We start from the raw sequence: 21,331 nt of genomic DNA, 5'->3' as shown, positions 1-21,331 counted from the left end.
GCCACCGCAGTGAGAAACCGGAACCCCACAATGAAGAGTAGCCCCCCCGCTTGCCAAAACTAGAGAAAGTCCAAGTGCAGCAACGAAGACTCAATTCAACCAAAAATAAATAAAATGAATTTTTAAAAAAGGCATAAAAAGGAACACAGTGAGAAGTCTCCCCATCTTGGCTGATGGCAGCTCCATCTTCTGACTGTTTAGACCAAAGTGCCTTTCTGACACTCCCCGACCCAGAACTGCAGAAAATCACATCGTCTCTACTTTCAGTAGATACCCACGATCTGATTCCCCGTCTCTAACTGCACTGTTGTCATCGTGGCCAAAACAGGCTATTACAGGAATTCTCTGGTGGTCCAGTGGTTAAGACTCTGGGCTTCCACTGGTGGGGGCCTGGGTTCCATTCCTGGTCAGAGAACTAAGATCCTGCGTGCCATGCCAAAACAACAAGAGTGGCAACAACAAAAACCAGGCTGTTACTACACTTCCTTGTAACTGGTCTCCCTATTTCCATGCTTGTGCCCCTGCCCCACCCCCATGAGCTTTTTAAACCCTGAGTTAAATGATTTCATTGCTTTATCACCCAGAAGCTGCAAGGGCTCCCATATCTCTCAGAGTAAAAGCCAGAGTCTTTCTAGTGACATGCAAGGCCCTTCAGAAACCATTTCCCCTTACCTGTAACCTCAGCTCTTACTGTCTCTCCCCTCATTAATCTGTTCCAGCCACAGTGGCCTCCTTGTCCCAAGCATTCCAGGCATGTCCCCACCCCAGGGCCTTTGCACTGGCACGTTAAATCTCATCTTCTCCAAACCTTGGCCTACTGGAATCCACGCTATTTTCAATAGTTCAGTGACCCTCACCCTGTACTGATGAGCATTCCCTAGTTTTCCTGTCCTACTCTTTCTCCTTTTTCTATAGCCTTTTAACCTAGCAGACCATTCGTTTCTAACATGGTAGTTTACTAAGTTTATTGTTTTATCTTCTGACTCTTCCCACTAAAACAGAAGCTCCAGAGGGCAGGCATCTTTTAGGTGTGCAACAAATACCAAGTGAATGATATTCAATATGTTGTTTAAACCCCTAACTTTCTTCATTTTGTGTCTGTCTGAACTATATCAATAAAAGCGTATGCAAATGTGCCTCTTTAATAACGGATTGCCCATTTTCCCTGAGGTTCTAACAATTTTTGCTCTATACTCTCAGAGTAATTAGGTCCTTATACCATTGGAATCTTGCCTTCCTGGCTAATTGAACCTTTTATCACTGTGTCTAGATCTTCTTTGTCCTCAGTAATGCTTTTGTCTTATTCATTTATTTGATATTAATAAAACTAGGCTAGCTTTCCAGCAATTTTTAGTACTATGTAATATATTTTTTCTATTCCTTAAGTTGTGATGTATTTGACAACTTATGTTTTAAGTTGTCTCATGCACATCACTTATAGTTTTTAATTCATTTTGACAACTTTTAGTTTTAACTGCTAGTTTATTTATGCCTATTGTGATTATGTATATATCCAGATTTATTTCTATCAGTAACTTTCTATTTGTCCCACTTTTGCTGTGCAAAAATTTCTTTCTTCCTGCTTGTGTTTCCTTTTTTTTAACTGAGTTTTCCCTCCTTACTCTGTTTTTCTGTTTGGAAGTTACACACTGTTTCTTATTCTTTTAATGTTTGCCCTTAAACTTATGGCATAATACTTAACATCTGCAGTTAATCTCTCACCTCTCCTCCTGAACAGAACATGAGCACTATAACCACTATTCTTTATTTATTTTTAAATTTTTTACTGTGACACACAGCATGTAGGATCTTAGTTCCCTGTCCAGGGATCGAACCCATGCCCCCAGAACTGGAAGCTCGGAGTCTTATCCACTGGACCACCAGGGAAGTCCCTTCTTCACACATTTTGTACATAGTCTTAATTTTCCATTCTGTATCTGATTGTTCTACTAGCTGAAGTCTTGAACATAATATCAGTTTTCTGTTAACTCTCATTTCTTTGGGCCCCCAAGTTTGATTGCACTTCATCTGTGGGAATCCTGAAGGACTGTGTTAGGAGTGCTTTCTTCCACGCACCGTTTGCATTTATTTCCCCTGGCCGTTGGGACCACTTTTGCTTCCTTCGAGAGTTCTAGTTTAGTGCTGCAGTCTTGGGCTGAGCTCCCCAGCTATCCTTCGACCCAAACTGTGAAATTCGCATTTATCTTCACGGAAGCCCCTCCTTTCAGGCTTACTTAATGGTCTCCACATGCCCTATGGATTAAACTCACTTTAGGGGAAGGAGCGAGTCTTAACAATTTCCTGTACTTTCTATGAACCCAGCAATGGATTAACAACTCTGATGTATCAAGAAACTCATTTTGCTTTTTTTTTTTTTTGAAACTAAGAACCCCTGCCATGCATCTTCCATTTACTTTGCAAAGATATCACTTTGCTGACAAAGGTCCATAGAGTCAAAGCTATGGTTTTTCTAGTAGTTATGTACAGATGTGAGAGCTGGACCATAAAGAAGACCAAGCGCCAAAGAATTGATACTTTCGAACTGTGGTGCTGGAGAAGACCCTTAAGAGTCCCTTGGATTGCAAAGAGATCAAACCAGTCAATCCTAAAGAACATCAACTCTGAATATTCATTGGGAGGACTGATGCTGAAACTCCAGTACTTTGGCCACCTGATGGGAAGAGTTAACTCATTGGAAAAGGGCCTAATGCTGGGAAAGATTGAAGGCAATGAGAAGAGGGTGGCAGAGGAGGAGATAGTTAGATAGCATCACCAACTCAATGGACATGTATTTGAGCAAACTCCAAGAGACAGTGAAGGACAGGGAAGCCTGCAGTCCATGGGGTTGCAAACTTAATGACTGAACCCATAAACCTTTAACATGATTTTTATTACTAGTAACCAGGGAGTTATCACTTAGGAGCTAAATACAGAAATAATTAACCAAGAGAAGGTTCAGCTTTTTCAGTCAGGTGTCAAAAGCTGTCCTAGCCATTCATGGGAATGTAAACCAAGATGATTAACCTCTTATTCTCTGTAACCACATAAAGGTGTGCCTTTGTCTTGACCCCTGTCCAACCCACTTCCCTGTCATCTAATCCCATGGCCATATGTTTCTTTTCTTTTCTTCCTGAAGTTTCCTCTTCTGGTAAATTCAGAAGAGGAATTTACCAGGAATTTACCCTAACCCTAATATTTATTTTTAAATTAGGTCCCATAAGAAAGGTAAAGACTGCATGGATGACAGTGTACCTTTTAAGTACCTCCAAAGTATAAAGAAATAGTCATATCCACTAATTCAACAAATTCTTTCTTTATGTGGCTGTGCTGGGTCTTTGTTGCGGCACCCAGGGTCTTCGATGTTCATTGCGGCAGGTGGGTTCTAGTTCCCGGACCAGGGATCAACCCAGGTCCCCTGCATTGGGAACCGGAAATCTTAGCCACTGGACAACCAACAAAAGAAGTCCCTCCACAAATATTTATATCAGAAATTAAAAGGCCCTCTTTCTCAGGTAGTATTTACAGAGGGAAGTTGCCCTGGACATGTGATCAAAGGAGCTCTGGGTTGAGGCTCTGGAGAGGACGTGGGAAGATGGATAGAGAGGAGCCGGGACAGCTGGCTGTGAGGGTTCACCCCCAGAACCCCTCTCTTGCCCCTGCCATCCTGGAGGCCGGTGCCAGGCAGGGATGAGCAGGGGAAGCCGGAGCTGGGTGTGAGGTGGGAGACCATGGTGGTGGCATAGGAGAGAGCGAGGGAAGCCGCTGCAGGATGGGAGCAGGGAGGAAAGTAGTCTGGGAGGGGCGAGCATCCACCAGGTTTCCTTGGTAAATGAAGTGTTCAAGATAAGTGCTTCCCACCTAGATGCTAACAACCTGTGCCGTTTATTTTGTTTTCCTAGATCAATGAACTGAGCCATGTTCAAATCCCTGTTATGTTGATGCCAGATGACTTCAAAGCCTATTCAAAGATAAAGGTGGACAATCACCTTTTTAACAAGTAAGTACAAGCACGACCTTTTGTAGAACTGACGTGGCTGCCAGGAGTATGGTTTTTGTGAATTTCTGTAATCACATTATTTTTCAATGGGTGGGAGTAAAGTTTTGCTGATGAAGTTAATCCTGTGATAAACATAACCATCTGTCATTTTCAGAGAAGCAACAGCAGGCCCCCTTGGGTAATATCTTTTTGCCATATGGCATATTGTTCTCTATGAATATCTTATATGTTAAAAGTGATATTCTCATTACAATTTAAATGTTTGAAGCTGTAAATTGCTTGGAATTTTTTTTTAGCAGCTATAGACCTCAGCTATAGACCTTACACAAAACTCTGCTGATGATTCCTTCATAAACAGAAATGACTGCTTCCTAGAACAATAAGGAATTAAGGTGCATTTTTAAAAAATGTAATTGGAAGCCATGTTGGGCATCGAGACTATTTCTCCCTCTTTTGAATGTCATTTTAGACATCATTAGGGAGCACCTTCTGTGGCACTACACTGAGAGCCGGACATACAGGGATGGATAAGAAATATCCTGCCCTGAGACTTCCCTGGTGGCCCATGGATGGGACTTTGCCTTCCAATGCAAGGGGCACAAGTTCGATCCCTGGTCAGGGAGCTGACAGTCCTACATGCCTCAAGGCCAAAAAATCAAAACCTATAAAAAGAAGCAATATTGTAACAAAATTCGGTAACTTTTTTTTTAAGACTTTAAAAATGGTCCACATCAAAAAAAAATCTTAAAAAAAATTTTTTTTTTTTTTTAAAGACTACTCTGCCCTCAGGGTGTTCACAGTCAGGCAAGTGATTGAAAATGGACACATGTACAAATTACTATCATTTCCTGTCGTATGTACAGAGTACCACGATAGAGGGGTGTGTGTATGTGTGCATGTGTGAGCAAAAAGGAGGAAGCAATTCTGAATGAGTGGGATGAACCCCAGAGAAATCTCTGTCACGTGAGGATCAACTGTGAAATTTCTTAATAGGGCCATGTTCTAACGTGAAGCTGCTGTGTTAATTATTCTCATAATGCTCTTTAAAGGTTGACCTTTTGAGGGGAATCTTTCCATGTGAATTTAGAATTCGATATTTACATAAAAGATAAAACAGGTTGAGCCAGGAGTGAGAGAAGGTCTTGTTTTGTAAGCTTTAGTCAGAAGGTAACCCATTAGAGGGCTTCCCTTGTGGCTCAGCTGATAAAGAATCTGCCTGCAATGTGGGAGACATGGGTTCGATCCCTGGATTGGGAAGATCCCCTGGTGAAGGGGAAGGCCACCCACTTCAGTATTCTGGCCTGGAGAATTCCATGGACTGTATAGTGCATGGGGTCGCAAAGAGCTGGACAAGACCAAGGGACTTCCACTTCACTCCACCCTGTGGGGGGCATGGTTTGTACTGTGTCTGCTGCCCTTCCCTCACTCTCCAAGCCTTTCGCTTCTCTTTTACTGTCCCCCTGAACGTCTGTCCCTTCTGCCCCCGCATCTTACTGTGCATTGCAGCAGCTATAGACCTCAGTTCTCTTACACAAGCGTGTTCAAGCGAGTTCGCTCGAAGCCCATCTGTGCCTTCTGTGGGTGGGGCGCTCCAAGCACGTCATTGGCTGCAGGTGAGCAGGATGGTGGCAGATTCACTGTTTGTCCATCTGAACTTTATTCCACAATCTGACTGTTTCAGAGAAAACATGCCGAGCCACTTCAAGTTTAAGGAATACTGCCCCATGGTTTTCCGTAACCTGCGGGAGAGGTTTGGAATCGATGATCAGGATTTCCAGGTGAGCTGCTTTCATAACATTTATCTCAAATGGGTTTCACTCATGCCTTTTGCTCCGTAAAATAGAATTCATGTTTTTTTCATGTCAAGTAATTAGATAATAGTAACTTTCATTTTCTAGAAGAATTTTTCAGTGTGCTTTCTGAAATAAGAGGTTCTTTCGGTTAGGGCCCGTTATCAGTATGATCTCACTGTAATTTCATTGCATTTTTTCCGAGGCCCCCATAGGGCCCTGCGGTGCAGAAAGGTTGTGTGACAGCAGCTCCGCTGTCGCCAGCCGGAGCCCGCCAGCCTGTGGGACCCTTCTGTGCTTGCGAGCTCCTGCTTTTGCGCCCCACCACGTGAAGCTGTGCCCTGTTGCCTTCCTCCCCATGTTTGCCCAGCTGTCAATTTTGACTTCTAAAATTGAGTCGTGGGCTCTTGGACCTGCTGACGCACGGCCATTTCTCCTGAAAGCACACCTGGCATCAGTTACCTGATTTTCAGAGAGCCGGCCAGATTCATAAAGGCCAAGGATTTTTTTTTTAAGAGCAGAAATCTAAGTCAGGAGATACCAGGGCTGCTTCCTGGTCTTTTATGACAGTCCAGTCATTTTATTGTGTGAATACTGACTTGTTAAATGTAATCAATTAATTAATTTCTACTTTTTGGCCACACCACGTGGCTTGTGGGATCCTAGTTCCTTGACCAGGGATGGAACCCCACCCTTGGCAGTCAAAGCGTGCAGTCCTAAGGACTGGACTGCTGAGAATTCCTGTACCGATTTATTTTAAATCTAGTAAACACTTTCTCTCATTTGCCCCAAACCAGAAATTCTAACTTATCCTGCATCACGCGTCCTATTCCCTGGGTGACCTTGCAAGGTGAATATTGACAGAGCTTATCCCGTACTTTCTTTTAAAGAATAGGTCCCCAAGGCAAATCAAGCTTAGTTAATAGACTTTGCTATACATCTGTGGCCTTCCCGTCCTGTCCCACTGTTGAAAGTTTTCAAGAATTTCTCATAGGCTCATTCACGCCTGAGAAGCCTTCAAGCCACCATGTTTTGAAAAAGGATCCCTAGGCTGGGAAGGTCCCCTGGAGGAGGATGTGACAACCCACTCCAGTATTCTTGCCACGGACAGAGGAGCCTGGTGGGCTAGAGTCCATAGAGTTGCACAGATTTGGACACAACTGAATCGACTTAGCACACACACACAGACAGACACACACACACACACACACACACACACACACACACACAACACTGGCCAGGCTGCGGGTGACATTCCCTCCTCTGTGGACCAGGCCCAGGTTCTGAGCAGAGGCTCCAGTGCATCCCAGAGAGGGTGGAGGGGAAGCCTGCAGGGAGGATGTGGTCACGAGGTTTGCTTTTAAACACTGAGGTGGAGCCAGCATTCATGTGTGGGCTTCGTGTGTAAGAGAGCAAGAACTTCAGTCACACTTGGACTTGACATTTACTGCTGCAAAAGCAAGTCACCTTTAAAGGATAAATTTTGGAATAGTAATATATTAGAAGATATATATATGTATGTAGAATATATTTCATATAAAATGAAAAGGAATAAGTCTCCATTATTTAAGAACTGTTAACTACATTTCAAGAGGCCATGTGAAAATAAACTGGGTACTTCAGAAAGAATAACAACTGATAACTGACTTCCTAAGAAAATCTCCTCTCTCTGATGCTGCATTCAAGTGTGTTTCTTCCTTTGTTCACCTTCCCCCCTTTAAAAAAAAATTTTTTTTTAATAGCTACACTGGCATTTCATAGAAACTGACTTTCAGGGCCAATGCAACAGGATCTTGTTAGATTCCTTAACTCATTACCACAATGAAGTCATATTTCTTCTGAGAACCAGCTCTGTTAAATGAAATCTAAAAGGGACCCATTAGATCCTTAGTTGCTGAACTATTAGGACAGGAGGCTGGTTTCCCTCTCTCTTCTCCCTAAAAACAAAACCGTGTAAGTTGACATTTAAGTAAGGGCAAATAGCTGAGTACAAACTTTGAAGGCAGATTAGGCAACTGGAGGGTGATTCACATGTAACTAATTGGCAAGTCTGTTAAGCTCTTAGCCTGAGAGATCAGTACAAGGGAAAACCAGTGTGAGTGTAATTAATCATTTGAACACCACTCCTTCCCTCAGCCATGTTTGGTGCTTTTGGCATTTAGATTGCTGCTTTCTCTTTGGCAACTGTATTTTTTTTTTTAAGCGGGTGTTTAAAGTAATTTCCGTGAACCGGATATGTGCAGTTCCTCCGCATCCACGGATTCCACCTACTGCGGGTTGAATTGCGGTTGGTGGACTCTGCGGTTTCGGAATCAGCAGGTAGGGAGGGCCGAGGGTTCAGGCCTCCCTCCCCGTTTCTGGGCTCGTTTCTCAATGTCTGTACCTCTTAAAATACTTTCAGCCGGGGCAGGGCCCCTAACTGAAGATAAGATCTTATATGTGAGGCTCAACCCACTGTATTGCCTACTCGGTTTGGAAAAGGGGAGGAACTTGTGCCAACTCTGGCTCTGGGTTGGTGCCTCCGGGCGCCTGCATACACCTAGCCTGGCACGCAGAGGTGCTGCGTGCACGTCGTGGGGTGGCGGTGCTTCATTGCACGTGTGTGTTTGGGGGCGGGGCGGTGGCGCAGCTTGCACGTGGGTGGGGTCGGGGGCGGGGGCGGCAGCGCCGCCTGGGGTCCGGACTGGAGGGGAGGTCGTGTCAGCTCCTCTGTTGTGGAGTCACTTCTCCTGAGACACTTCATTCGTTGTGGCCAGAACAGGTAACAGTTATCAGTTGTCACCTAGTATCAAATTGAACTTTCTTTTCCCAGTCTGGTTTGGAAAGTGGGGTCAATGATCCGAAGTCTCCTTGTCTTTTGGAGACTCTGGATTGCTGGAGGGGCCCAGGCCCCTCCGTGTTCCCGTTGCCTTGCTGTGTTTATTTTTCTGAAGTGCTTGCTTTTTGGACAGAGGACTTAAATCTATGTGTAGTAAGGGAGCCCACCATCCAGCTCACATTCAAACCTTCATGTTAAATCAAACGCATAAGTGTTCACCACCTGCCTTGCGTTTGTAAATGCCTTTTGCTGCACCTGAAAACAGGTCAGTATCGATCCATCTGATCAAAGTAGAACGTAGTGATTAAACAACTGACCTCCCAGCCAGCTTCTAAAACTGAGAAGCTTCCCTGCTATCTCCATAAACATTTTTTGTCTTTCCTTTGGTTTTGATTCTTTGCATGTCTTTTAAAAAACAGTTCCTTCCTGCCGTTAAAGTCAAGCAACTGTTCTAGAACACTCATTATTAACGAGAGTATCACTTAACATACATATGTAAACCTGTGTGTGTGCGTGTGCGTGTATGTATGCCCAGGGCTTCCAGATTCAGAACTTTCTCCAACTTGTTAGTGCTTGTTAAAATTACTTTGGTTTGTGATATGCTCAGAGTTGATATATATTCTTCTGATCATTGTTGGAACAATGTCTCTCCATGATCATTCTTTTAAGATGTCTTTCAAGATGAATGTTCTCCCAGAAGCCTCCACCATTACTGTTGCTATAGTTTTTGTTTCTTTGATCTCTGCCGCTTTAAGCTCTAGTCCCCATAGGTGGGTGTTTCCATGCACAATTATCAACTCAGTGTGTTTATTTGCACCTACTTGTGTCGGGCTCTGTGATAGACATAGGGAATGCAGAGGAAGAGAAAGGATGAGCAAGTTCCTTTTGAAAAAAACATTACATGACAGATTCTGTAATGGATGCTGGTGAGATTTACAGAAACCTAGATGTCTTGATTGTTAATGTTCTTCAAGAAAGAAGAACATCATCCCTCTTTGCAGTCTCTGAGTACCGGAGCCTGTCAATGACAAGCCTAGCAAGTCAGCTGGAGACTTCAGTTAAAATTTCTGAGCTGCAGAAGAGGATTGCCCAGTGGAAACCAAAAAGTTAGGCAGGGTTACAATGGTGCTGCTGCTGCTAAGTCGCTTCACTCATATTCGACTCTGTGCGACCCCATAGATGGCGGCCCACAGGTTCCCCCATCCCTGGGATTCTCCAGGCAAGAACACTGGAGTGGGTTGCCATTGCCTTCTCCCATGCATGAAAGTGAAAAGTGAAAGTGAAGTCACTCAGTTGTGTCCAACTCTTCGTGACCCCATGGACTGTAGCCTACCAGGCTCCTCCATCCATGGAATTTTCCAGGCAAGAGTACTGGAGTGGGGTGCCATTGCCTTCTCCGAGCAATGGTGCAGTTAATGTTAAATACACCACATAATAGAAACCCAGCCCTCTGGCTCTTTGTGAAGGTAATACCAGGCTTGCTTTTCCCCTGCTGAGTCTCCTGAATTAGAATCTCTTATTTTTCGCATTTGATGTGTTTTCCTCTTTGTATTGGTAACAGGATTCTAATTTTAAAAGCTAACATTTTATTAAACTTGTTTCCAGCTCAAAAATTCTCAAGTGTCAAAGACCTGTAATATGTACTAAACTTGGGGGAAAATTCTACCGTTATCTCTCAAGTCTATCATGGTGTTTGTAGTTTTCCCAATAGCTGAAACTGTCTGAAGGTGGAAGCTGAGTGTAGCTTGTCTACCAGGTTTGCAGGTACAGGGCTGAGCACCAGCCTGGCTCTGGACAGTTAAGAAACATTTGAGGAAGAAAGGGAGGAAGGGCTGAGGGGAAATTCCTGGGAGAAACGAGCCTCTGCACCAGAATGCGGAGGCCAGAGCCAGACGGTGGTGGGCTAGTGGAGAGGAAAAAGGGAACTCGAACTGGGAACTGGGAAGAAGAGCGCCACTGGATTCTCCAGCCCAAGAGCAGCCCTGAGGATTTTTCTTTTTTAAGATTTACTTATATTTTTTTGTCCGTGGTGGGTCTTCATCGCTGCACCCAGGCTTTTCTCTAGTTGCGGTGAGTGGGGGCTACTCTCTGGTTGCGACGCGAGGGCTTCTCATTGCAGCGGCTTCTCTTGTTTCGGAGCTGGGGCTCAGCAGTTGCAGTGCATGAGAGCTTAGTTGCTCTGTGGCACGCGGGATCTTAGTTCCCCAATCAGGCACCGAGCCCATGTCCCTTTCATTGCCAGGAAGATTCTTAACCACTGGACCACCAGGGAAGCCCCAGCACTGGATGTTACACAGGGGAGTAATATGATGACATCTTGATTTTCTAAAAGCAAATCGAGGTGGTTACGTGTAGAATGCATCAAAGGGAGGTAGAGAAATTAGGAAGCTATGAAATATCCCAACGAGTTAAGAGGCCTGAACGAGGGCACTTGGCACAGACAGGGTTGAGCTGAGAGCAGCTTCACAGGATGGGGAGAAGGGAAAGCCCGGGATCAAAGGACAGGAGCCAAGGTGTCAGACCCTGAGAAAGCAGGAGCGTGGGGGGTGCCAGTCAACAGGGGAGGGAAGTGTGGGCATGGGGGAGGGAGAGAGGAAGTGAGTTTTTAGCCTGTGAATGTGGAGGTGACCTAGAGGTGCCTGTGTGAGGCTAGTCAGCATGTAGTTGGGCATCCCGGGATTGGGGTCAAGCACAGAGGCCCAGATCTGGGGGTGAAAGGCACAGTGGTTCTCGTCCTGTCTGCACTGCGAGTTTGCTGACTCGAGTCAGGTAAGCTCTTTTATTCCTGTGTAACTGTCTGTCATCTCTTGGGTTTGCCCTGCCCGCTCTTTCACAGTTTCTCCTTGCATGTATTGGCCTCTCAGCTTAGTGACCACGAACCTCACAACGAACATCGGACAGAAATTCTGCCTGGGCTGAAAATCAAAGGGCGCCCATCAGCCCTCAGTTTGAACAGGTCTCTGAATAGACTTTTGGGAAAACTCCCTCCCGGCCCATCAGCACTCTTGGGTGTTTTTCATATGCTTTTTTTGTTGCTTCTTAAGCGTTGAATCAATTCCTGCCCCATCCCAAATTGCCCTACCTGGCAACTCAGGCTGGCTGTGAGCCCTCGTTTTCCATTCCTGAACTCATGTTGGGTGAAGTCTTGCGATTTTCAGCCGAGCGCTGACAGTCACTTCCACCCAGGGAGCTCCTGTCCAGGTCGGACGCTGCCTCGGACACAGGCCTCTCATATTTTAGTCTCAGGCAGGTACCAACCTGAGCTTTTTAAAGGCAGCCTTACGGCACGCAGACGCTCCTGTAACTGTCTTTCTCTGCCGGTCATTACCGTTCGTTTCTGTGTCCTTTTATGCTCAGTTGTTTCATTATTAATAAGTGTTCAATTGCACTGTGTCTCACCCGCCTCTGCAATGAAAGCCATTCCACGCCTGGGATCACTGCTCAGACTTTCTTTGAAATTCCCCAGGAGGGTAATCCAAGGATTTAAACCCAGTGGGCTTTTAATCCTTGATGATGATGTTCTTGTTTGAGTGTTGGCCTTGCCCTCCCTGATGGGGTCAGAGGACCATCTGCTCACTCACACCATCAAATGCAAAGCCAGAAGGCACCCCGATCCGGGCTCTTGCTCCTGGCCCCTGGCCCGTGTGATTTGAGGCATGTAATTATAATTCTGAGTTGTCAATGAGGCAGCAACCGGCTTCCAGGTGGCAGGTCCCTGAAACAGGTAGCCCGGCTTGGGAGAAAGAACATTTTTCGTGGGAGTTGGGAAGCTGGTTTGCATCTTGGCTCTTCAGTGGCGGTTGCTGTGACTTAAGCCATCCACTCAGCCCTGGTAGGTCTCAGTTTTCTCATCCGTGAAGTGAGGGGGAAGAACGCCGTGCTCTCTGAGGCCAGTAGGTGACTGTCACTCGGGTTCTTGTGCATGGTATTGCCGTGTCTCCCCTGTAAGGTGCTACCTTTACGCGTTTTAACGTGGCAGAATTGATTTTATACGTGGCTTTCCCGTTGACTAAACAGAAAAACTTCTACACATGCTTTTTAGCACAAATTACAAGCTCATGTCAAAATGGGGAAGAAAAAAAAAACCAAATGTCTATAAGACTATATGAGTAGTTCAAGAGAATTAAATGTTCAAAATGCTTGGGTATTTAAAAATTGGATAGGGGACCATAATGGTTGGTAAATCACGACATTTTTATGAGATGTCTAGAAAGATTGGTGGTAAAGACGAGCTAATTAAATTGACATTTCCTCCATTCCCTCTGGGGGCCCCAGTGATCCTGGGCCTCCCACTGTGGAAATAAACATCTTCAATGCAGACTTTTAGAGGCTTGGGGAGGAAGGCAAGCATCATTAATCCCTTTCTTTAGGGAAAGGAGAATGAATTTCCAATTATAAATGTAAGCAGTCCATTCAAGAGTGAGTTTTCATCTCTCATCTTCCTTTATTTCCTGTTGAGTCTGACATGGCACTAGAGCTTTGAAGCTGGTCTTGAGGGTTTTGCATTGGGGTTTTGCAATGCTACCAGCGAGGGTTCTTGGACTCCTTAATCTATGGAAGTTGATGAGGCTAAATGCAGGCAAGTCTTTATTGGGACTCCTGTTGCCGCCTGAGAAAGTGAAACAAGTAACAGGTGCCTTTGCTTGCTCCCTGAGAGCACGTGAGCTGGGCCTTGAAATGGGCGGAGGGCACAGGCAGGACCAGGTCCAGGGGTCGGGCTGGAGGGTTAACTGGTGGTTTGCCCACCCCTTGGTGGCACTTTGTGCAGGGCGCATGGGCAGTACCCTGGTTTTGCTCCAGACACCTCAGAACTGGCAGTTGGGTTTTGGGCCCTTTTGTATCTTGTTCATAAATTGTCAGAACTCCTCACAGTTATTTTTTAGTCCCTTATAGTTTCTTTGTATCTGTTGCTGGAGGAGATGTTTGTTCAGGTGCAGACACTGCAGCAAAGAGTCCCAGATCCCAGCCTGTCTCCTTAAGATACATGATGTATTTGGCTACAGAAAACGGGAGTGGTGGAAAGTGAGTTTACTTATCTAGTGACAGGATCGTCCTGACACCCAGACTACGTTATCCTGTTCTTACATGCCCTGCATCTAATAGCTTTACTCTGGAACTTTATTTTTGTCCGTTTATTTTATCCCTGGCTCCCCAGCAAGCCTGGCAGCATCCTAGGAAACAGCATGGACTTGCTGTCACATGTTCGCTGCACTGGACTGAATAGAGAGCACCGATGATGCCACCTTGCTCACCCAAACGCAGCCTGGGTCTGCCACCAGGCCTTTGGGGTGATAGGTGTGCTCAGGGGACTTGCAGGGAGAATGTTTGGACCAGTCACAAATGCCTGCACCCTGGATGATTGCGTTACATGAGATGTCTAGAACAGGCAGGTCTCTAAGAAAGTAGATGAGCGGTTTACTAGTTGGCTGGGGGAGGGGGTTGGCAGGGCAGAGGGCAGGAATGGGACTGACTGCTAATGGATACAGGGTTTCTTTTTGAGGTTGATGAAAATGTCCTAAAATTCATTGTGGTCGTGGTTTAACTGTGTAATCATACTAAAAACCGTTGATTTGTAGGCTTTAAATAGGTGAATTGTCTGGTACATGAATTATATCTCAGTAAAGCCATTAAGGAAGAAGAATGTTTGGAGTTTAAGATTAGTTTATATTTGGTATGAGACCTTTCTCTCCTCCACCACTGATTTTGGCTGCCTTTTTCTTGGCGTATGGGGCTTGTGTTAAAGTATTTTCATTTAGAACAAATGAATTGGAGGCATTACATACTTTATAATATACAGCTATCAAATGTATAGAAGAAAAGGGTAGCCAGTGAATAAAAGCAATTTGTGTGCATTTATCATTGAAAGTGAAAGTCTTAGTTGCTCAGTCATATCCAACTCTTTGCGACCCCCTGGTCTGTCCATGGAATTCATTCTCAGGCAAGAATACTGGAGTGGGTAGCAGTTCCCTTCTCCAGGGGATCTTCCCTACCCAGGGATCGAACCCAGGTCTCCTGCATTGCAGGTGGATTCTTTACCATCTGAGCTACCAGGGAAATCTTATCATTAGGTCCCCCAAAACTGAAAGCAAATCACTGTTTGCTTCTGCAAACTGAAAGCAGAAGCACATTAATGAATCCTCGTAGTAGAGCAAGAAGGAAACCTAGAGACAATCAAGTCCGACTGTCTGTCTTAGCAGATAATCAGATAGAGTAAGGAGCAGGAGGGGCACTGGAGGGGGGCCTAATGGCCCTTAACTTCTCACTGCTTCTCTTTCTACCACACATGCTGAGACCTGAAAACCTGAAGAGGAAAGAAAGGTAATCAAGAAAGGCTGGGAGCCACTGCTTGGGCAGACCTTTGCAGATTTCTATTATGTGTGTATTTTCAACATTGAATTAAGCCTTTTAAGGCTCTGCATCGAACTGGATTTTGTGGTGGCCCAGCACGTTCCGTAAATGACTTCCCAGATCGGCACCCCAAGATTGCTCTTCCAGACCTCCTCCTCTCCCCTCAAGCTCTCATCTAGCCTGCCCCTGGTCACCCTTCTTGCCTTGGCTGCCACCTCAAGGTCACCCAAGGCCAGTCTGTCTGGCTCCCTGACATTCCCTGTCCTGTACCTTCCAGTTGGCTGGCATCAACAGCCAGCCTGCTTTGCCCCTCTCCTCCTCAGGCAGGGGTCTCCCCAGCTCCTGCTCTTGCTCCGTCCTGTAGAGGATCAGCTCACTCCTCCACTGTCCTTCCTGCCCTTTGGTTGGAGAGGATGCCAGAAGCGGAGCAGGAGCCATGTATAACCGTGCAGGGTAGGAATTTTCAACTTGAAAATTCTCTGTGTAAAATGCTTTAAATTCTCTTTTTCAAACTGCAACTGGTTCTTACAGAGGGCTGTAGAAAGTAAGCCATGAAATGGACAGTATGAGAGTGGCAAGGATGTGGTTCTTGATTTTCACTGGGTACACAACCAAAGGCTTGGCCAGGGTGGAATCAAGAGTTAACTGGAGCGACTTTCCTGGCAGGCCAGTGGTTAAGGCTCCGTTGCTGGGGGCACGGGTTCAATCCCTGGGTGGGGAACTAAGATCCCATAAACCGTGCAGCCAAAAGAAAAAGGAAAAGCCAACTAGAAGAGCCCATTCTATAAGTCCTTCATTTTTGGCTTACCAAATTACAGAGTAATTTGTTATTATTGAGCTGTATCTCTAAATGTCTTCCAAGTTGAAATTTGCTATTTATAATAATAGCTACCATTCTTAATAGTACCATTAAGAATTACTACTATTCCAGACACTGTTATCAAAATTTTTGTCTTAACCTCATTTAACCCCCAGGAAAACTTTTAATGGTGATGATTCTGTCATGACTACCTTTCTACAATGGAAACTGAGGCAAGAAGAGCTTAAATAACTTGTCCAAAATCACTCAGTCTTAACTGAAAGCTCCAGTGTCTAATACCATGTTATGCTGTCTTCTAGCTTCAGTATCCGTGCTGAAGGGTCATCAGACCTCTCCTCATGACAACATGAATCTGAGAAAATAAAGATAAACTAAATGAGAGTATGAATAAAGTAAATGTAACACAGGCAGTTTTGATGTTTGGAACCTTCTGCTGAGTGTGTACAGCAGGGGTTTCGAATGTCTGTTCTTCTAATGGCTTCTAGATTTGTAGAGGATGTTTCAGAAGACCCCTGGAAGGTTTCACTTCCACATGAGTTGTCTTCATATTGTGACTTTGGCCTCGAATCCTCACTTTGCTTTGTACTTGACACTTTTGAACTGAGAGGTTCAGAATCTCAATTTTGAGTTTGTAAAATGTCACCTTATTCCAAGAAAACAGAACTCCCTAAGGTCTGTCCATGACGAGGAATTTGTTTTCTGAAGAGAGTGGGCATCTCCAAACCTTAGGTAGATTTCACTGGGTAATTTTCTCATAAAGACAGATAGGTAAGGGTGAAGGTTTCCAAGAATAAATATTTAAGTTGGAAATGGGAATTATCTTGACGAAGATTAAACCAACCACAGCCTTAGTGCTTTGGAGGCTTTTGGACTGATGAGATCTTCGTCTCAGACTTGGCTTTTTAAACTAGGGGGTTAAATGGTACTTTCAGCTAGAACTTCGCTCTTCCACATAAATTGTGTCCTGACTTGCAAATTTTTTCCTTTTATTTTGTTTCCTATTTGCTTGTTTTAGTATCGTAGAGAGTGACCCAGAGCATCCCCGGTGTTAAAGACTATTCCTATTCCATTCAGCCTTGGCATTCTTGGCATTGTGGTTGTAAGCAGGGAAAGGAGGAGAATGGGACAGTTTTCTAGAGATTAAGCCACTGATCCAGAGAGAAAGCAGACCTCCAGCAATTCTTAGAACACGTGAACTAATTAAAACAGACATGATGAACTGTGCCACGTGGTTGGAAATGTAAAGAGTTCATAGGACTGACGTTGCCACCACCGTCTACAGGGCCTTAGGACACACTACTGAGCACCAGCCCTGTCTCTCTGCAGCACAGATTGACTCTCAGCCCGGGGCTCAGCGCGCATGCTTCTCCTGGCCTTAAGCCTTGCTTCAAAACACATCTGTCTCAGCTCTTGCTGAGAGAGAAGACAGCCCCGTTTCCTATCCATCTCAGAGAAAGCCAAGTAATGATTTTCCTAGGAGAAGTCAGGAGAGGTTTGTCACATGTTAATAAAAGCCTAAATTGAGGATTCTGGGCTGTATTAGCATTGAGGCTGTTACTGATGGTATTTTTACACATTTTACTTGGCAAATGTGAAGAACAAAGACAGGTTTGTCCTTGTGCCAGCTGGCTCAGGCGTTATATTATGGTGAGAAGGTGTTTGTCACCGCAGAAAAATCTATGGTAATAGTCCGTCCTAATGCCCTCCAGACACGTGTTCAAACAGGAGGCAGAGGCCTCTGCAAGGCCCTCCACGGACCCTGACCCACTCAGGTCTCAAGCAAGTGGTTTCTGCTCTCTGGGCCTGTTTTCTGCTCTGTAAATTGGGTGGTTTGAAACAGACTCCAAGGTTGCCCCCAGCTGTCATGCTCTGTGACTATGAGGTTTATTTAAGCATAAGGAGACCCTTTGGGGTCTGGAGGTCACTCCCTGGCTGTGACCTCTTTCTCCTCTTGGCTTCCCAGACTTGTCCAAGTGTGTGGACAAGTATGATGCTGTGGTTCGCTCTTCCTTTGTGACAAAATAGAGGACACTGAGGAATTTCGGTTTCTAGATAGCAGGCTGTTCACTGTATGTACCATGCCCATCCACTCGTTCTCGCAGAACTCCCGAGAACAGCTGCCGCCTCTGACGCCTTGTTTCCGTGTCTTGAGCCATTATCGTGCCCCTGCTGAGAGGGCGGTTGGACTCTCCTCTCACTGGACTTTTGTTGGGAGACATCAAGTCACCTTGAGGCCTGTGCTCCCCTCCACGGCCTAGAACCATGTGCCCTGTCTTCCTGGAAGTGCATTTTAGAGTTGTTGGAGGTCCAAGGAGAGACCACCACCCCGGCTTACCCTCCATCACTTTACAGTCCCGGGAACTGATGCTCAAAGGGGCTTACAGCCTTTGGGTGTCAAGGGTTGATGATGGAGAGAATGTTCTAGGGCCCAGACCAGCACTTGCCTTAGTACTGCCCTCCCCAGCACAGGTACTTCTCCCTTATGCTAGAGGTTACAGAAAATCGTCGATCATGGTATTAATTAATGGCAAAGCTTAGCCTTGTCTTTGTAAATTGCCCCAAAAGGTTGCCTCAGAGGTTTTAGGCAGGAGCCTTAGGTATGTCACTTGGCTCCATTGTATCCCAATATCATTATGTTCACATGGGAAAAAGCACCTGACTCTTTCTATCCCATAGTAATGTTGTGGAAATAAATATGGATTTTTCCAGGCCTTAAGAGTCATTCTAAGAGCCACACATTTTGTGTAAAATTGCATTTACTCTTCTGATTGCTTGTCTAAAGCTTTCAATAAATCTGATTTACACATTTTTATATTCATAGCGATTATAAAAAGTACATCCCAATTGTTGATAAAGTGTGCTTGTCCCTAATTTCACTGTTTGTTAGAAAACTAAGAGCCTTAAGAAAAATCTTCCAGACATTGGAAGCAGATATTGTGGGTTGGGACTACTTATGTGATTATTAAAAATTAAGACAATCAAGATTAGAATTTGTGAAGTTTTATATCCCAGGCCATTATGAGAGGGCCAATATCCTTATACAAAGTCTATAATAAATAATCATCAGTGTCTTTGAGGCTGAAAGGAAAGGCAAAGAATTTGGAAGGAGGTAGCATCTGTGCTAAGGAGTTAATACATTTTAAAAAATATTTATTTTTATTGGCATACAGTTGCTTTATAGTGTTGTGTTTCTGCTGTGCAGTGAAGAGAATCAGCTATGTGTATACATGTATCCCTTTCTTCTTGGACCTCCCTCCAACTCTACCCGCCCACCTCTCCCCGCTAGGTCATCACGCAACACCAGGCTGAGTCCCGTGGTTGCAGGTTCTCACTGTCTGTCTGTCTTACACTTGGGAGTGTGTATATGTCAGTGGTACTCTCCCAATTCATCCCACCCTACCCTTCCCCCACTGTGTCCACGTGTCTGTGTTTCTGTTCCTGCCTTGGAAACAGGTTCATCTGTACCATTTTTCTAGATTCTACATATATGCATAAATCAGAAAGAGAAAAACAAATATCAGTAGTGCATATATGAGGAGTCAGTACATTTTTGATTCTGCCTTTTCTAGCCCTTTACTTTGTAAATCTGTACACTGAACATAGTTTTATTAGACATTTCTTTAGTGAATTAATACACTGAATGCAGTGAATTATTATTCACTGTAACGTTTTGCATTTTAACCAAACCAGAAGTGGACGGACTATAGTGAGACTGGCATTCAGGCAGGCATGTTTGTGACTATGACACACTCACTACACTAGACCCATCATGCTGTGCTCTAGACAAACCCCATCGAGCCACGATTCAGGAGACTCTTGGTTCTCACGTGTGGCCTGCAGACCCGCCATATCAGCATCATCTGTGCTTTAGACGCCCCACCCCACACCTGCTGGGTCAGAATCCGCACTGTCACGTGATGCCCAGGTGACTCCATTGCCCATTAAAGTTTAAGAAGCACTGACTCGGCAGCTTTCGATTCTGTTTTCTCCCACTAGTCCGTGATAGAACGTTAGCACTTTCATATTCCGTTACACCTAAGAAAACAGTCCGTGAAACCGATGCTGCTGTTAATTCTGTCCTTTGCTGAATGTGATTATCCTTTGCTAGCCTCTCTTCCCCCTCAGAAGTTATTCTACATGTATTGTCAGTTTCATAGTTTATAATCTGGCCTGCCTGTCTTTCATTAAGTTGATTATTCCTGCTTTGATTTTTATGCCTGAAAGTAATTTGTAATCTTAAAATTCCTAGTGTTCTTGTTTTATTTGGAATAACCTTTTACAAATGAATGTTCAGAAAGAAAAAGCCAACAGCAGTGATTGCTTTTTTTTGGCCAATGTTTAAAACCTCCAAACAGGACATTCACCTTGATTTCCTTCCCTTTTATTCTCAGTAGGAAATGGTAAAAAGGAGGATTTTTATTTTCCAGGGGAAAAAAAAGAAAATACAAGTAAGAATCAAACTCTTGTTAATATAGCCGTTTTTGTCCCCCAAATCCTTTTCCTACTTCTCAGTCCATCTGATGAATTTCAGCTGTCTTCCTTATTTAATAGAGCCAGATCCTTCTATTTAAAGGCATCGGGAGTTGCTTTTCACGAGTTTTCTAATATGCCAAGGAAAGCAATTTTGGTTAATTGGCCAGGGAGGCTCTGCCCTTGCCAGGTGTGCCTGGTGGCATTCAGATCAGGCTGTGTGGTCTCGGGATGTAGACAGAAACCTTGGGGCCAGGGCAGGTGCTGGGAGTGCGAACGCGCTCACCTCCGTCAGCCCGAGACCGGGCAGCCCCTCCACGAGCTGCTGCAGCTCCACAGTGTCATTAGACCTCTTAAGGCTCAGTCCTGGATTTCATCTAGAAAAGGAAAGGTTAAGGAAGCTTATATTCTCAAGAGACGGGGAACTCTCCCTGACAGTCATGATGCAGTGATCCCACCTGCCTCTCTGAAGACATCTGCATCCCCCTAACCAGACAGACTTTGGATCACTGGGGCTTTGGAATGCCCGCTTGGGAAGAGGAAGGTGGAGTGACTCTCTTTCCCTGTGAGTCCCTCACATGCCATCCAGTGGGGCCGGGCAGGGAGTGGAAGTCAGTTCTCAAGGGCACAGTGAGCAGAGGTTAAGACCAGACTTCCTCAGATGCTGGGGGTTTACTGATCCCAGTAAGCAGTGTAATATGCTTGGGGAAAAGGAGGAGAGTTCCCCGAGGCTCTGAGAAAAGAGATTCAAACGGGAGTCACCCGAGAGAGCAGCAGGGACTTAGCTAGTGGGAGTGTGGAGAGCCTGAATCTGGAATGAAATTCTAGACACTGGAGTGAGATGAAGCCAGGAGAGCCCCACTCACAGCCCCACCTCATCCCCTCCAGAGATGAACTGTCCTCACCAATGACTGAAGTGGGGTTAGGGGGTGGACCAGGTCAGAATCTTCTAGAGCTGTGTTAGAGCACACCTGCCCAGGCCAGCCCAGAGCAGCCACAGACCCCAGGGTTCACTAATTGACTCATTTCCTACTTGAGTAGTTGACTAGTTGAGAACTTGGGTTCGGCGCCAGCCATACTACAGATGG

The 21,331-nt window shown here is 45.1% G+C and overlaps 1 protein-coding gene across 1 annotated transcript in view; it reads left to right on the top strand.

Moving 5' to 3' along the window:
* Positions 1-21,331, top strand: part of PIP4K2A (phosphatidylinositol-5-phosphate 4-kinase type 2 alpha) — a 181,864-nt gene that overhangs the window by 105,480 nt on the left and 55,053 nt on the right. Inside the window, exons 2-3 of the mRNA XM_069547416.1 lie at positions 3,900-3,997; positions 5,679-5,775. Coding sequence (XP_069403517.1) covers positions 3,900-3,997; positions 5,679-5,775 — 195 coding nt within the window. The remainder of the gene's footprint in view (positions 1-3,899; positions 3,998-5,678; positions 5,776-21,331) is intronic.

This window comes from Ovis canadensis, chromosome 13 (genome assembly GCF_042477335.2).
Source record: "Ovis canadensis isolate MfBH-ARS-UI-01 breed Bighorn chromosome 13, ARS-UI_OviCan_v2, whole genome shotgun sequence".
In the NCBI taxonomy this organism is placed as follows: Eukaryota; Metazoa; Chordata; class Mammalia; order Artiodactyla; family Bovidae; genus Ovis; species Ovis canadensis.
The sequence above is the reverse complement of the archived record's forward strand: the minus strand, read 5'-3'. Positions and strand labels throughout refer to the sequence as shown.